Source organism: Chionomys nivalis, chromosome 4 (assembly GCF_950005125.1).
Source record: "Chionomys nivalis chromosome 4, mChiNiv1.1, whole genome shotgun sequence".
NCBI classification, from domain to species: domain Eukaryota; kingdom Metazoa; phylum Chordata; class Mammalia; order Rodentia; family Cricetidae; genus Chionomys; species Chionomys nivalis.
The window spans coordinates 4,389,188-4,406,838 of NC_080089.1; the positions used below are offsets into that span (position 1 = coordinate 4,389,188).

The window sequence follows — 17,651 nt, forward strand, 5'->3', positions numbered from 1 at the left end:
ATGAAAGTAACAGTTTCCTATATGCTAAAATTAGAGCTGGAGAGTTGCATAAACATCCTTCTCTCGGATGTTCCCAACAAACCTCAGAATGCTTCGTGTTTCCCCTTAGACTCAAATGTTGCAGAATTGTCTGACATGACATACTCATGAGAATCAGAGATGTGCTTAAAGCTTTGTCTGTGGGTCTGTTTTTACTTTGTTTTTTCTCAATTGTCAGTAATGACTATTATCGTTAAAAATACAGAATTATAGAAAACATATAAATACATGAAGAGACATTTTAATGTTTATATTACTTTGTAGACTGATTTTTTTTATTTATTTATTTTTTATTGAAAAAAAAATTTTCCGCTTCCTCCTCGCCTCCCATTTCCCTCCCTCTCTTCCCACCCCTCTCCCCTTCCCCCACTCCTATCCCCCTCCCTCTCCAGTCCCAAGAGCAGTCAGGGTTCCCTACCCTGTGGAAAGTCCAAGGTCCTCCCCCCTCCATCCAGGTCTAGGAACGTGAACATCCAGACTGTTTAGGCTCCCACAAAGCCAGAACATGAAGTAGGATCAAAACCCCGTGCCATTGTCCTTGGCCTCTCGTCAGCTCTCATTGTCCGCCATGTTCAGAGAGTCCGGTTTTATCCCATGCTTTTTCAGTCACAGTCCAGCTGGCCTTGGTGAGCTTCCAATAGATCGGCCCCACTGTCTCAGTGGGTGGGTGCACCCCTTGTGGTCCTGATTTAAAAAAAAAAAAAAAAAAAAAATCCTGCTTTATGAGAAACATTTTGTTGTCTTTAATTTTATTTGACTTATAATGACTACAAAGGACTTCTCTGTTCATACTATATTGTACTGTAAACTCTGAAGTTGTGCCTTCTTAAGTACGCAATACCATTTGGGTGTACTTAAGTGGGAATATGTGGTCCAGATGAGTCATGTTGCTTGCATAGTGGTTTTAGAGGGGAAACTTACTGTATATTGATTAACCTAGATGATATGTAGTGGTAAAAGTTGGAACTTTAGAGGAAAACCTTACAAAGATACAAAATCTGCATAAAAGCAAGAAATTATAGCTCTTTTCAATGAGTAAGGAGATTAAAACTCTAATCCCCCCCCCGTGTGTGTTTGTGTGTGTAAGGAGGGAGAGAAGGGTAATACAGAGCTGATCCCAAGGTATTGTGAAATTAACTTGGTATACTAAATAGTGCTATATTTATCTCACTAATTAGTGAAAGAAATAAAAATTGTAAATTTATTAATATTTGATAAATATTATCATAGTAAAGATTTGACGCATTTGTAAACACAGCCACAAATATATGCTCAAGCTCTCTCTTCCTAAGTATAATATGAACAAAATAAACTTTTATTTGTAATCATAGGAAAATTGTTCCTTGTTTCTGTAAAAAGATTTGAATACCTTTTTTCCACTCTCTTCAAGAACAGGAAAGTAGTTGTTTTGATTGTGAATTGCTAGACTTGATGACGATCTGTCTGACTGAAAGGCTATTGGAATGAAATCTCTTCCTTGGGAAGTTAAGTCATTGGGAGTTTGTCGTGTACATTCTCCTGATAGATGATAAGTTCTCTATAGCTTTCCCATTTCAAATGTAATTTGTTTGTTTACTTAGGTGCCTAGAAGCTTGCCTTATTTTGCCGTAGAATTTGGCCTTCAAGGGGGATTTGCCCACGTCATTGAAGATCAACACAAATTTCCTCGTTACTTTGGAAAGGTATACTCAAAAATTTGATAAAACACTGAAGTTTAGTGGTTTGGTTAATATTTTCACAAAAGTATGAAAGAAAAGTTTGAACACAATATACAAGAATTTGGTGAGTTGTTCTCTATACAAGTTTGAGAGAGAGGGGTGGGGTTTAAGAAGTAACAATAAAAATATACCAGAATATTCATGATCACGTCAGACATATTATTATGACAGTGTTCTAAGTCTTAATAACTGTAATGCTTTTCTGACTTTGAAATCAGACAGCTTTGTCCTGAAAAATTGTGGTATTTATTAAGGGCTTACAGTGTGCCTATCTACTACTATCCAAGCAATCATCTAGTGCTCACAGTAACCCTGTTGTCTAGATTTTGATCTAAATTTTGTTGTACAGATTAGAAAACTATAAATTGCAGAGAGACTGTGTAACGTGCCTAGGGTTGTGTGCTATTGAGAGGACCCAGGTACCCTAGGTTTTGGTTATTGGAGAGAATAAATAGTTTCAGCTCTTCATTTATAGTTAAAGTATAATCCAGAACAAAGAAATCACCCATTTCACCCAGTTAAGTTCTAGACACATATGAAAGAAAATCCCAGTTATTTGACTGCCAGTAGTTTCTTTCAGCGAAGAAAAAAAAAAAAGCCTTTTTAAGAGTATATTCCTTAAATTAGAGGTCTACTTAACTACGTATCTAAAGTCTTGTTAGGAACTGGAATGGAATTAATAAGGCATTGCAAATTGGCAAAATGAATCTGGGCCTAGCTCAGGCCATCTCATATCACTTCTATGTGTCTGTGCATCTAGAGAGAGAGTTCTTGATAAACTCTTCTGAGAGTTCATAGTTGCCCACCCTGCTTCCTCCTCTGCCCTACTCTCATCTGCATAAGATAATCTTCTACAGTGAATTGGGATGTGCCAAGAAGAAACAGAGCTCCATTGGTTTGGATCCAGAACTGCTGTCCTTAACAAGTACCCAGATTCTAAAATCACATACAATTTTGAATTATTGCTTATAGACTTTCACATGACCCAACCGGATCTTGAATTTATCACATACCTGAATATGTCTTTGCGATCCTGATTATCCTACCTCCACCTCCTGATGTGAGTTTCCAGAGTGTACCATCATGCCTGTGTTTATGTATAGTTGTAGGCATCGAACCCACAGCTCCATGCATGTCAGGCACATACTCTACTACTCGACCTACCAACTGGGTTCTAGCCCATCCCTTGTTTGAGAAGTTTGCAGAATTTTTTTCTACAGAATTAACAAAACAAATAAAAACCAAAACAACAAAGAACAACTTTGTTTGCACTGCTCAAAAAATTCTGTTGTTGTTCCCTAAAGATTTTTAACTGCTCTTTAGCTTTGGATTTAGAGCTCTCGATTCATAGTTTTACAGATTGTTTTCTAGAGGAAAGGACACCATTCACCCATTGTTTTACTTTTTCAATTTTCATTGGGTGAATTGTCTCCCCTTCAAATATTACTCATGCATTGTGGTCTTAAGATTGAACAGGCAATTTCCCCATGCCTCAGAGCATCCTTGTCATGAACTACTTTCTATCCTCCTTTGACTTGCTTCCCAAGAAATTATTCAGAGAACAATGGAAAATAGTCTCTTTTGCAGTAAGAGAATGAGAAGCTATCTTGCATTGTCAAATAATGCGTGCAGTGGTCTAGAGACAGTTTCAGACAGACACATAAACTACCCTTTCTCAGACTGTACTGTTTAAATGGCATGATGCCAGGAAACTTTTGGATTTGTCCAATCTCTCCTGAGGTCATATGCAGAGTACTTTCTTAGTGATGGGTGATTCCCTTTTCTGATTTATCCAACAAGTAGGACATTCATTTGTTTTAAATGTCTTCTGGTCTTTGCCACCTCCCTTTTCCAACCATATAACTGAGACTTTATTATTCTGGTTCTCACCACATCTCCATATTCTCTTATGAGCTCTCTGTTGACATACTATTTATCTTTATGAGCAAGGAAATTAAATTTCACTTTCTTTTTCCTTTTTGCTACCATTAGATAGATATACTAGTGAGCAACCAAGCAGACAAATTGCTTCACAAGAGACACCACAAGTACTCTCAGGATCACAGAATTTTTAGTTAAGATTGTAAATAAGGTTTTTTGCTTGAAACTAATATGTAATGTGTGTACATTGTCACAAAGAACTATTTAATAATATATTTAATAGGAGAATTAATGAGTAGTTCCATTCTTGATTGCATTGTTTGTACATGTGTACTTTCATATTTTTCTTACTCTTTAAAAGGAAATCATTGGTGGTATGCTGGATCTAGAGCCCAGACTGTGGAAGAAGGGCATCAGAGAAAGCTTTGAGGACCAGAGGAAGAAAGCATTGCAGTTTGCTCAGTGGTGGAAACCATTTGATGTCACCAAAAGTAAAAGCTGTTAAGTGTACCCAGCATGTGTTGTTTCCTCTGCTGAACTCATTCAGTTTATATCAATTATATTTACAAGCAACTTTGCCTTGATCCCTAGGGAAAACAACAGCAGCTGGCTACTCTAGTCACTGACATCCATGTTAAGTCAAACTGTTTTCTTCCTCATGGGAACTTAGTTTGAGTGATAGTGGAATAAGAGCAGATGTATCAGGATTATTGGTACATGTTCCTTTCTGTATCTAACTTCTAGCTGTTCCGGTTGTTTGCTTACCCTAGAGAAGGACTTGCCTCCATAGGTCTAACAAGACTTCAGTGGAAAGTGGGTCTGCTTCCAGGTAGAGTCTGGTAGCTTCCTTTGTGCTTTTTATAGAAAATTAGATGTATTCAGAACTAACAGGGTTATTTTCATAGTTTTATTAAAGGGGTCTTTTTCCTTTTTTTTAAATAGTAGCATATAATATCTTTGTTAAAGAAAATGATTAAAGAATTAAATGGTAATGAAATATACATAAATGGAAATGTGTTTTTAGTTCTGGACCTTAAAATAATTTGAATTTTGGTAATCCAAAAATAATTGTCTTAAACAGCACAATTCTTAATTGTTTGGGGTTTGTGTAAAGTTAAATTATGTAGCCAGATCACTGTATTGGTTTTTAATATTGTCATAAATGTCAAATGATATAAATATCCAGGAAATGTTCTTAATAAAAGTGCCTAAGTTTTATTATTCTCAACATCTGATTTTAAGAAAACCTTGTGTTTATAAAATATGTGTTGTAGTAAGTCTTATTAAAACATGTTTTCAAAAAGTCAAGCTGTGATATTTATAATAAAAATGTTAGTGCTTGGAATAAGAGTGAAGTTTACTCTAGAGTTACTTATTATGCATTTATTTTAACGTCAAACTGTCATTTTTTCAGTGTATGTTCCTTGTATGTTAAAAGACAGCTGTTTTTGTTCCTTTCAAATTTTCCAAATAATGGTAAAGCTTACTGGTTTTAATTTTCAGTACTTAATATATCAAAGAGTGTATACGTTTATGTATATATATATATAGTGTATTATGTATAATAAACAGACAGTATGATTGTGTTTTCAAGCTATTAGCTTTGTCTCAAGTTTTAAATGAATCTAAAGCTTTCATTTTTATAATTAGTGAGTTAAAATGTTTGTTATGTTGATAGTTCAAAACATATGAATACTCCTGCCTTAAATTCTACTGTATTTGTAATATGTGCATTCCAAATGAACTCTTTTTGTCTTGGCTCCAGTTACTTCTTGATGCACAGTCAATTTCGCTAAACCTCAGTGGCTTCAAATAATAACTTATCTTGTACCTTATGGTTAGGACTTTTAGTGATTTGCCCTTTCCTTATGATATCTAGGTCCTCGGCCAAAGTGGCTTGAACATCTGGAGATTGTAGTGATAAGGCGAGCAGGCCTGCTTTTCATCCTGCTCGGCTCTCGCACAGCTAGCTTTGCCCCCGAAATAACAACGCATAAACTGTATTGTTTTAAACACTGCCTGTCCCATTATATCTAGCCTCTTCTTGTCTAACTCTCATATCTTGCTTAACCCATATTTAGTAATCTTTGTAGCACCACAAGGTGGTGACTTACCAGGAAAGATTCAGCATGTCTGACCTGGTGGCTGGATCCATGGCATCTGCCCCAGAGAGGAGAGGCATGGCGGTTGCCTCACTTCCCTCTTTCTCCCAGCATTCTGTTCTGTCTACTCCACCCACCTAAGGGCTGCCTATCAAATGGCCAAGGCGGTTTATTAACCAATGAAATCAACCCAAAACAGAAGACCCTCCCACATCAGGAGATAAGTTGTTTGTTGAGGGCTTCTGTTCTTTATACTGCAAATGAGGGCTCTGAAATGTTCTATGTTGCTTTGTCACTTACATATCTATTGTCTGGACTGGGGAACAACTTGGAATCTTTTGGTATAATTTTCTCTATACATGATACCTTCAGAATAGTTGGATTTCTTTTCTTCCTTAAAACTCTCCCAGAGAAACTATTACACAGGAAATTTTTTTTCTTTTTTTTTTTTATTGAAAAAAAAATTTTTCCCACTTCCTCCCCGCCTCCCATTTCCCTTCCCCTCCTCCCGCCCCTCTCCCCCTTCCCCCACTCCTCTTCTCCTCCAAGAAGTGGGATGTACCAGTCCCCAAGGCAGAGCCCAGATTTAGATACAACTTGATATTTCTGTATTATGTTTGTCAAACTTGACTTAGAGCCTACCTACATTTAAGAAGAAGGAGTTGGGCCGAGCATGGTATTGAAAGTCTTTAATCCCAACACTCAGGAGGCAGGCAGGCAGATCTCTGTGAGTTCAAGGCCAGCCTAGTCTATGTAGTGACAGGCAGTACTACAGAGAGACTTAGTCTCAAAAAACCAAAACCAAACAAGCAAAACAAACAACAAAAAAGGTGGTGAGTGTCATAATCTTCCCTTTGATGGAAGAAATGTGAAATGTGTGGCCATTTTTATTTTACTTCCTCTTTATCTACAAATATACTTTCCTGTAAAACAGGTATGTTCAAATCCTCATAAGGAAACCTCATTGCAGTGGGAGGTTTTGAATTATGCTTTAGGATCTAACCTAAAGCAAGATGGAGATAAAAAGCTATTGAGGTGTTTTTCCATTCCATCTGAAGACCTGTATACTTAATTACCTGCACTCTTCCCACACACATATGCTTTTAAATCTACAGCACTGAGAGAATTATATATTAATTTACAAGACAGAACCATCAAAGCGGAATGAAGGCAATTGGGAGAAAGGTTGTCAGTTCATATTCTCTAGTGAGTTTGAAATTAAATTGGACATGTTGTTTTCTATGTTAGAGCCTCAGTCTGTTCTTGAGAAGACTTTAGCTCTTTCCTCTGTTCTTGGTGTTCTTCATATACCTGAGTTGAGTTTTTTGCATAAGAATTTGTTCAAGAATTATACGTGGAGACAAAATAGAATGACTATGTTGCCCTGCTGCCTAAAATCACCAACAAACAACATAAACCATGATTTCTAGGTAAGGAGAATCAGGATCATGAAACAGAGTTTGGTGAACACTGAGAGATAGGAAGTAAGTGAGAAGGCTTCTCTTGGTCGTGTCCTATCACTTTGAGTATGTCCATAAAGTGGGGGATCTAGGACGAGCCTGCTGTTTTTCAGCTTGTATATGAGGAGGCTTTCTTTGGCTAAAGTTTAACCTACTTGAGAGTTAGCAGTATTATGTTTTATTTGCTAGAATGTAAAAATGTGTGCTTGACTGGGGTTGGGAAGACAGAATGTTAGCACACAGTGTGGAATAATAGCTGTAGTAGTTTAGAATTACTGCTTCAAGTCTGAATTTGGAGATCAAGTTTTGAGAAACATAGCTTAGAAGAGGTAAAGGTATCAAACTGTTTCCAAGAAACTTAATTGCAGTGTAGAACAAAGCTTAAAAGTAAAAGAAAAACAACTCCATTAGTCAGAACATGTTGAGATGCCCAGAGTCAAAAACAAAACAACAACCACAACAAAAAAGCCGTGCAAAGCACCAAAATGCCAACTGCTTGGATAAACGTGGTTTTCCCCTTATAAGATTATATGATCAAAAATAATGAGAAATTTATCTAAAAGTAAAATCACAAATAGTGAAGATGTGTAAAGGGAAGTTAAAGAAGTGTGCACTGTTGTAAGATTGTTGCTCTTTTATAGAAGTGTTAATAATAACTTGAATATAGACTTGGTAAGTTAAAAGTTCATAAATAGAATTTCTAAAGAAGACCTTAAGATTAAAAGAAAAATATAGTTGAAAGAGCCAATAAAAAAGATAAGAAATATATCAGAAAGAAGAATATAAAGCATGGTGTAAGTAGGACAAATAAAAAACAAATACATTTAAACCTTCACATACCAATAATAAATTTCTCTTTGTGTAGCAAATTTTCATGAGGCTAGATGCTTAACAGCAACATGTTTTACATGCTTTCATAGCATCTGTGCCAGGATATCAGGCAAGATGTCAGCTTAGTCAAGGTTGTGACATTGCTAGACAGGACCAAGTTCTTTCTCTGGAGACTGCCCTCAGTAAAGATCTACTTCTTCACGTATGTGGTTGTTTTCTACATTTGCATCCTTTCAAACAGTAGGATAGCTTCATGTGTTTTCTGTGCTGTTGACCATTTACTATATATTGGCATTAATAGTTCTTCACTTTATGTTTCCCAACATGACTGGCTGCTTCTTCATACCCATTCAGTAGCTGAGGGATCTGATAAATTACTACCATAGTAAGGTATTAAGGTAATCACATAATGACTTGAACAAAATCATATATACATCCTGTCACCACTGCTATGCCTTATTGATTGGAAGCAAACCACAAATCTTCCCTAAACCCAAAGTATCTGTATACACCATAACCAGCAAGTGTCAATCCCTCTGCGGCAAGAAATAAATCCTGTTCAACATAACTCGGCTGGTATTGGTTACTTCGAGAGAAAAAAGTTTACTGATGATAGTTAATTGCATGTGTACAACAAAGACTAAGACATGAGTACATTGAAACTTGTAAATTACAGGTGACATCTCCCATAAATAGAGACACTTTGGGATAATACTATTTTAAGGTGTGTTACTTTTGTTTATGTTGTATTTAACTCTGTGAAGCTATGTTCTTTGCCTGTCTAAAACACCTGATGGTCTGCTAAAGCGGTGAACTGCCAGTAGTGAAGCAGGAGAGAGGATTAGATAGGGCTGGCAGGCAGAGTGGATAAATATGAGGAGAAATCTGAGAGAAAGGGATCTGAGGATTGGGAAATGAGAAAGGAAGGAGGTGGACTTCAGGTGCCAGCCACCCAGCTACATAGCCAGACACCAAGTAAGAAGGAAAGAAAAAAATATACAGGAATAGAGGAAGAGAAAAGCCTTGGGGCCAAAGATAGAAGGGATAAATTAAAAAGAGCTAGCAAGACACAAGCCAAGTTAAGACTGGGCATTCATAAGTAAGAATAAGCCTCTGTGATTTATTTGGGAGCTAGGTGGCAGTCCCTACCCCCCAAAAGCAAAACTATTGCTCTACAAGCACAGTAAAGGTTGGTAAGGTTGGGGACTTTATTAATGAAGAAAAATCCATAAAAGTTAGTTGTGAAAACTAGCAGGTTTTCCTTGGTGAGAGGCTTCAGTTAATATCTTAAAGCTTTTTTTAAAGCCGTGGTTGGCAATTTTTTTTTTGACAGTTGTTAAGACCAATGTAGTTTTAGGTAAGACTGACTTTTCACTGGGACAGTTGTTTGTAATATGAGCTTTTTCTTTTCATTGCTTCTCAGCTCTCTTGTAGATGGGAGAGACAAAATCTCCAATTCTACATATGCAAAGACAATAAAAATTACAGGTGTTTTTATTCTATTCATTAAAAATAATGACTACAAATCAAATATATACTTTGAGCATATTAGGATTTGTGTGTTAGACATGAGTACTGAAGACTTTATCCTATAACCTGAGAAATAATAGCATAATCTTTTCCTCCCAATTTCTTTACATGGTGGGTGTCTTGGTAGGGTTTCAATTCCCTTAAGGAAACACTGGCTATAAAACAAGTTGGAGAGAAAAGGGTTTATATTTGGTTTACACTTCAGCTTTGCTGTTCATCACCAAAGAAAGTCAGGACAGGAATGATAGTTGTGTTTTTTTGTTTTATGATTTTTTTTGGGGGGGGGGGGTTGACTTTTTTGAGAGCCTGCCACCCAGGTCCTAAATAAATTCACATGGAGTCTTATTCTTTCTTATGAATGCCCAGTCTTAGCTTGATTTATTTCTAGCCAGATTTTTAAAAAATTATCCCATCTACTTTTTGCTTCTTGGCTTTTATCTTTATCCTATATACATTTCTTTACCTACAATCTGTCCTACCTGCTAGGGCAGTGGTGACTCAGAACTTGAGCGAGTGGCCAATCAATGTTAGGTTTAACTTGATGGGGTTTGGTTTAACAAGAGGGAGCCCATGTCCCACACTGCCCAGATGACCAGAAACTGGAGATTGGAAAGCCTGGAACCTAGGGTAGAACCAATTATAACTGGCATTATTACTAATTATATTCTGCTATGTTCATGGAACAGTGCCTTGTCCAGTTGTCATCAGAGAGGCTTCCTCCAACAGCAGAGAGGAGTGGGTACAGAGATCCACATTAGACATTATGTAGAGAGTTTAAATTGGTCTCCATTAGGCCCCTCCCCTGGGAAACACCACCGAAGAGAGGGAGGAAAAAATGTTAGGAGTCAGAGGGGAAGGAAGACACTAGGAGTCCACGGAATCAACTAAGTAGGGCTCATATGGGACTACTTAGTTGCACTGGGCAGTTGAAGGTCTGCATGCATCTACACCAGCTCCTCTGTGTATGTGTTATAACTGTTACCTTGGTGCTTTTGTGGCTAACAGTGGAAACGGTATATTCATAATTAATGAGGTCCATGATATTTTAGAATAAAAGATAACAAGTATTTAGTCGGGGAAAAAACTCACAATACAGGTAGAGAACTGCAGTACTCTGTTGGTGCTGGAAGCTGTGAACAGAACTCTGACCACCACCCAAGAGAGCAAGCACTCTTGTTTTCACTTAGCAGTCCACACCTAGTACTTTAGACCATGCCCTAATGGACCAGTACCCAAAATGTTAAATTGGCTGATTGAATTCCTACAACACCTTTCTCTTTTGTCTAAATAAGGGTTCTAAGCCTAATGCAAAACTGTACACAATAAGAATAAATAGTAAGTATTGTCCAGGAAAAAGAAAAGGCAAAAGCATACACAAAACTAGAACTACAACCAACATGAACAACATTTAGCAAGAAACACATGCTAAATGTCCAATCTAAGGTAGTTTGTAAATAACAGATACTCTTTCAATAGTTGTCCTATCTTGAGAAATCTAACTTTTTTTATTTTTTATCTTTTAGGAATCTAACTCTTATGCTAAAAATTTTTAACTAAGTTATGAGAAGAAAGTAGTTATGACTATCTAGTCTACAACCCCATCAAAGACCTGAGAAGGAAAAATAATATTACATGAGTAAGCAGGAAGTGCAAGCAAGTGACTTCCAGAAGGTGCAAAAAATGAGAGGCAGCTGACTACCTGGGCAGTCACCCAAAGTCTCATTTGTAATGTTGGAGCAACCAACATTGGCTAAGTCCTAAAGTATCTGACAGACCATTTTCTGAGACAAGAAAATTCAAACGATTGCCCTACACTGCCCTATCTTTGCAAAGTTCAGCAGTCCTTTTTGCTTGTATCCTGCTTGTCCTGTTTTGACAATGTGCATATTGTCAGTAGTTGAGGCAAGGGCAATTCTCTACCCAAAGACCAGTTTTGCCAAGAAAAAAAGCTCCAAGTGAAGTGTCTTCGATCCCCAACATTCCCTTAGGAAAAGACTGGTGCTGCCAGGAGCAATCGTGTCTCATATCAAGTGAATTTTGAGTTATTTAAATGCCATTTCTACAATTCTTTGAAGTGTTTGACTACCTATCTATGCAGAGTACAATCTCTGTTCATCTGGAAAACCTGACTAGCCTAACTATAAGTATGACAAACACAGGTGAATATTGACATTTTTTTAAAATTTATTAGATTTTTTTAATTTATTAAATATTTTGAAAAAATACCAATCCAGATTCACACTCCCTCCAACCCCCCAATCCATCCACATACCCTTCTACCCCACCACCATCTAATCCTCAGAGAGTGTAAGGCACACTGCCTTGTGGAAGGTCCAAGGCCCTCCCTACTATATCTAGCATGGGCAAGGTATACATACAAAGAGAATATGATCCCAAAAGGCCAGTACATGCAATAGGGATAAATCCTGGTGCCACTGCCAGTGCCCCCCCAGTCTACCCCAGCCATGCAACTGTCAACCACATTCAGAGGGACTAGTAGGTCCTATGCTTGTTCCTTCCCAGTCCAGCTGGAGTTGGTGAGTTCCCATTAGCTCAGGTTGACTATTTCAGTGGATGAACCTATCATGGTATTGACCTCCTTGCTCATATTCTCATTCCTTCCACTCTTCAACTGAACTTTGGGAGCTCAGTCCAGTGCTCCAATGTGGGTCTCTGCTTCTGTCTCCATCAGTTGCTGGGTGAAGACTATGGAGATACTTAAAATAATCATCAGGCTGACAACAGGGCAACTCAAGATTGGACCCCCTCTACTCTATTGCCCAGGGTCCTAGGTGGGGTCACCCTATGGGATTACTGGGAACTTCTCTAGATCCTGGTTTCTGCTAACCCTATAATGGCTGCCTCAATCAAGATACCTCTCTCCTTGTTCTCATCTTTGTCCTTCCTCCATCTTGACCATCTCATTCTTTTAAAGTTCTTCTACCCTCTTCCTCTCCCCTCCTCTTCTCCTATCCTCCCCTCTCCCATGCTCTCAACCCTGCCAATCAATCCTGTACATTTCCAATTTCCAGGTGGGTCTATATATGCCTCTTCTTGGGTTCACTTTATTACTTAGCTTCTCTAGGATCATAAACTATAGGCTCAATGCCCTTTGTTTATAGCTAGTATCCACTACCCCAGCCATGCAACTGTCAACCACATTCAGAGGGACTAGTAGGTCCTATGCTTGTTCCTTCCCAGTCCAGCTGGAGTTGGTGAGTTCCCATTAGCTCAGGTTGTGAGTACATACCATATTTTCTTTTTGGGTCTGGGTTACCTCATTTGGGATAGTGTTTTCTAATTCTATTCACCATTTCTATGCAACACTCAAGATGCCATTGTTTTTACCACTGAGTAGTACCCTAATGTGTAAATGTGCCACATTTACTTTATCCATCCTTCAGTTGAGGGGCATCTAGGATGTTTCCAGATTCTGGCTATTACAAATAATGCTTCTGTAAACATAGTCGAACAAATGCTTTTGAAGTGTGATTGAGTATCTTTTGGGTATATGCCCAAGAGTAGTATTGCTGGATCCTGAGGTAGATTGATTCTCAATTTTCTGAGAAACTACCATACTGATTTCCAAAGTGGTTGTACAAGTTTTCATTCCCATCAACAATGGATGAGTGTTCCCCTTACTCCAATCCTGTCCAGCATACTGATCTTTAGTGTTTTTGATCTTAGCCATTCTGACAGGTGTAAGATAGTATCTCAGAGTTGTTTTGATTTGCATTACCCTGAATAGCTAAGGATGTTGAACATTTCCTTGAGTATCTTTTGGCCATTCAAGATTCTTCTGTTGAGAATTCTCCGTTTAGTTCATTACCCCATTTTTAAATTGGGTTATTTAGAATTTTAATGTCTAATTTCTTGAGTTCTTTATATATTTTTAAGATCAATTCTTTGTCTTATGTGGTGTTGGTGAAGATCTTTTCCCATTCAGTAGGCTGCCATTTTGTCTCATTGTCTGTGCCCTATGCTTTACAGAAGCTTCTCAGTTTTAGGAGGTCCCATTTATTTATTGTTGTTCTCAGTGTCTGTGCTACTGGGGTTAAATTTAGGAAGTGGTTTCCTGTGCTCATGCATTGAAGACTATTTCCCACTTTCTCTTCTATCAGGTTCAGTGTGGTTGGATTTATATTGAGGTCCTTAATCCATTTGGATGTGAGTTTGATGCATGGCAAAATAAATAAATCTAATTTCATTCTTCTACATGTTGACATCCAGTTATGCCAGTGCCATTTGCTTAAGATAGTTTCTTTTTTCCATTGTATAATTTTAGCTTCTTTGTCAAAATTCAGGTGTTCATAGGTGTATGGATTTATTTCTGGGTTTTTGATTTTGATTCCATTGTTCAACCTCTCTGTTTTCATGCCAACAGCTGTTGTTACTACTGTAATAGAGCTTGGTGTCTGGGATGGTGATGCCTCCAGAAGTTCCTTTATTGTACAGGGTTGTTTTGGATATCCTGGGTTTTTTGTTTTTTGATAGGAAGTTGATAATTGTTCTTTCAAAGTCTTTGAATAATTGTGTTGATGTTTTGATGGGGTTTGCATTGAATCTATGGATTGTTTTTGGTAGGATTGCCATTTTTACTATGTTGATCCTACCTATCCAAGAGCATGGGAGATCTTTCCATTTTCTGGTATCTTCTTTAATTCTTTTTTTCAAAGACTTAAAATTCTTGTCAAATAGGTCTTTTGCTTTTCAGTTATTTTAGATATTTTATATTATGTGTGGCTATTGTGAAAGGTGATGCTTCTCTGATTTCCCTCTCAGCTTCCTTATCATTTGTGTATAGGAGGGCTACTGAGTTTTTTGAGTTGATCTTTTATCCTGCCACATCACTGAAGGTATTTATCAGCTGTAGGAGTTTTCTGGTAGAGTTTTTGGGGTCACTTATACACTATCATATCATCTGCAAATAATGAAAATTTGACTTCTTCCCTTCCAATTTGAACCCCCTTGACTTTCTTTCATTGTTATGTTGCTATTGCTAAAACTTCAAGAACTATGTTGAAGAGAGGGTGGACAGCCTTGTCTTGTTCCTGATTTTTAGTAGAATTACTTTGAGTTTCTCTCCATTTAATTTGATGTTGGCTGTTGGATTGCTGTATATAGCTTTTATTAAAGTTAGATATGTTCCTTGTATCCCTGATCTCTTCAAGACCTTTATCACAAAGCAGTGTTGAATTTTGTCAAATGCTGCTTCAGTATCTAATGAAGTGATCATATGTTTTTTTTTCTTTCAGCTTATTTATATGATGGATTACACTGATATATTTTCATATGTTGAACCAGTCCTGAATCTCTGAGATTGAAGCTTACTTGATCATGGTGGATGATTTTTTTTATGTGTTCTTGGATTTGGTTTGCCAGTATTTTATTGAGTATTTTTGTATCCATGTTCATGAGTGAGATTTGTCTGTAATTCTCTTTCTTGGTTGAGTGTTTTGGTATCAGGGTAACTGTAGCCTCATAAAAAGAGTTTGCTAATGTCCCTTCTGTTTCTATTATGTGGAACACTTTGAGGAGTGTAGGTATTAGCTCTTCTTGGAAGTTCTTGTAGAATACTGCACTAAAACCATCTCTCCCTGGACTTTTTTTGGTCAGCAGATTTTTGATGACAGCTTCTATTTCTTTGCAGTTTATTTAAATTGCTCACCTGGTCTTGATTCAATTTTAGTTTATGGTATCTATCTAAAAAATTGTTCATTTCTTTTATATTTTCCACTTTTGTGGAGAACAGATTTTTGTAATATGACCTAATGATTCTCTGAATTTCCTCAGTGTTTGTTGTTATGCCCTATTTTTATTTATGATTTTGTTAATTTGGATGTTGTCTCTCTGCCTTTTGATTAGTTTGAATAAGTGTTTATCTATCTTGTTGATTTTCTCAACAAACCAGCTATTTGCTTCATTGATTCTTTATATTGTTTTCCTTGTATCTATTTTGTTGATTTCATCCCTCAATTTGATTATTTCTTGTCTTCTACTCCTCCTGGTAAGTCTGCTTCTTTTTGTTCTAGAGTTTTGCACATTGTTAAGTCACTAATGTGAGCTTTCTCCATTTTCTGTATGTTGGTACTTAGTCCTATGAACTTTCCTCTTAGTACTGCTTTCATGGCATTTCATAGGTTTGGAAATGTTGTGCCTTCATTTTCTTTGAATTCAAAAAAGTCTTCAATTTCTTTCTTTCTTTATTCCTTGACTCAGGGGTGGTCCAATAGTTCACTGTTCAATTTCCATGTGTTTGTAGGCTTTCTGAGAATAGTATTGTTGTTAAAATCTAAAGCATATTTCTTATGCTTAGTTTTGGTTTGATATCTATTTGGTTAGATATTAAAAGTGCTTTACCTACTTGATGCTCATGTCCTTTTGCTTACAATATCTTTTTCCAATCCTTTATCCTGAGGTTTGTCCTTGATGCAGACGTGTGTTTCTTGGATTCAACAGAAGGATGGTTCCTGTTTTTACATCCTGTCAGTCTATGCATTTTTCTTGGAGACTTGAGACCATTGATATTGGTAGATATTAATGACTAATTGTTGGTTATTGTTATTTTGATGTTAATGGTGGAGGCATCAGTGTATATTTGTATGTGTTTCCCTTTCTATTTTAATGTTGTGATATTATATATTTTATGTGTTTTCATGGTTGTATTTAACCTCCTTAGTTTGTAGTTTTACTTCTAGAACTTTACATGGTGCTGGATTTGTAGATAAAGTTTTCTTAAATTTGGCTTTATCATAGTATATATTATTTTCTCCATCTATAGTAATTGAAAGATTTGCTAAATATAGTAGTCTGTGCTGGCATCTTTCATCTCTATGAGTCTGCAGCACATCTGTCTAGACCCTTCTGGCTTTTATAGTCTCCATTGAGAATTTGGGTATAATTTTAATAGGTCTGACTTTATGTTATATGGCCACTTTTTATTGTTTTTATTGAGCTATATATTTTTTCTCTGCTCCCTTCCCATTCTCTTCTCCCCCCTACCCTCTTCCAGTACCCCCACATTCCTAGGTTACTCAGGACATTTTGTCTTTTTCTTCTTCCTATGTAGATCTATGTTTGTCTCTTTTAGGGTTCTCTTTGTTGTCTAGGATCTCTGAGATTGTGGACTGTAGGCTGTTTTTTCTTTGCTTTATGTCTAAAAGATACCTTTTCAATATGAGTACATATTATATTTGTCATTCTTGATCTGGGTTACCTCTCTCAACATGGTTTTTTCTAGATCCATCTATTTGCCTGCAAATTTCAAGATGTCTTTTTTTTCTGCTGTGTAGTATTCTGTTGTGTGAATGTACCAAATTTTCTTTATCCATTCTTTGGCTGAGGGGTATCTAGGTTGTTTTCAGGTTCTGAGTATTATGATAATGCTGCTATGAACATAGTTGAGCACATGTCCTTATGATATGATTGAGCATTCTCTGAGTATATACCCAAAATAGGTATTGCTGGGTATTGAGATAGATTGTTTCCTAATTTCCTGAAAAATTGCCATACTGATTTCCAAAGTGGCTCTACAAATTTTCACTCCCACCAGCAATGAAGGAGCATTCCACTTACCCTATATCCTCTCTAGCATAAGCTGTCATGAGGTTTTTTTGATCTTGGTCATTCTGACAAGTGTAATATTGAATCTCTGTGTTGTTTTGATTTTCATTTCTCTGATGGCTAAGGATGTTGAGCATTTCCTTAAGTATCTTTCAGCCATTTTAGATTCATCTGTTGAGAGTCCTCTGTTTAGGAATGTACCCCATTTTTTGGCCATTTTTTCTCACAGCTTTTAATATTCTTTCTTTGTTTTATGTGTTTAGTGTTTTGATTTTCGTCTGCTGAGGAGTTTCTTTTCTGTTCCAATTTATTTGGTGCTTTATATGGTTCTTGTCCCTTTATAACCATCTCTGTCTTTAGCTTAGAAACTTTTTTTCTATGATTTTATTGAAAATATTTTCTTTGCAATTTATCTGGAATTTCTCTTCTTCCTACATTCCTATTATTCTTTTATTTGATCTTTTTCATACTGTCCCAGATTCCTAGGATGTTTTATACCAATTTTTTTTTAATTTTAACATTTTCTT

The 17,651-nt window shown here is 36.8% G+C and overlaps 1 protein-coding gene across 2 annotated transcripts in view; it reads left to right on the forward strand.

Annotated features, from left to right (window-relative positions):
• The window catches only part of Cwf19l2 (CWF19 like cell cycle control factor 2), a 73,495-nt gene extending 68,003 nt beyond the window's left edge, over positions 1–5,492 (forward strand). Inside the window, exons 17-18 of one of the 2 annotated variants that reach the window (XM_057768735.1) lie at positions 1,620–1,721; positions 4,000–5,491. In XM_057768735.1, the coding sequence (XP_057624718.1) occupies positions 1,620–1,721; positions 4,000–4,143 (246 nt within the window). In that variant the 3' untranslated portion in view covers positions 4,144–5,491. Of the gene's footprint in view, positions 1–1,619; positions 1,722–3,999 lie in introns of both variants that reach the window. The other variant, XM_057768736.1, reaches the window with a different exon arrangement.
• Positions 5,493–17,651: the final 12,159 nt, after the last annotated feature.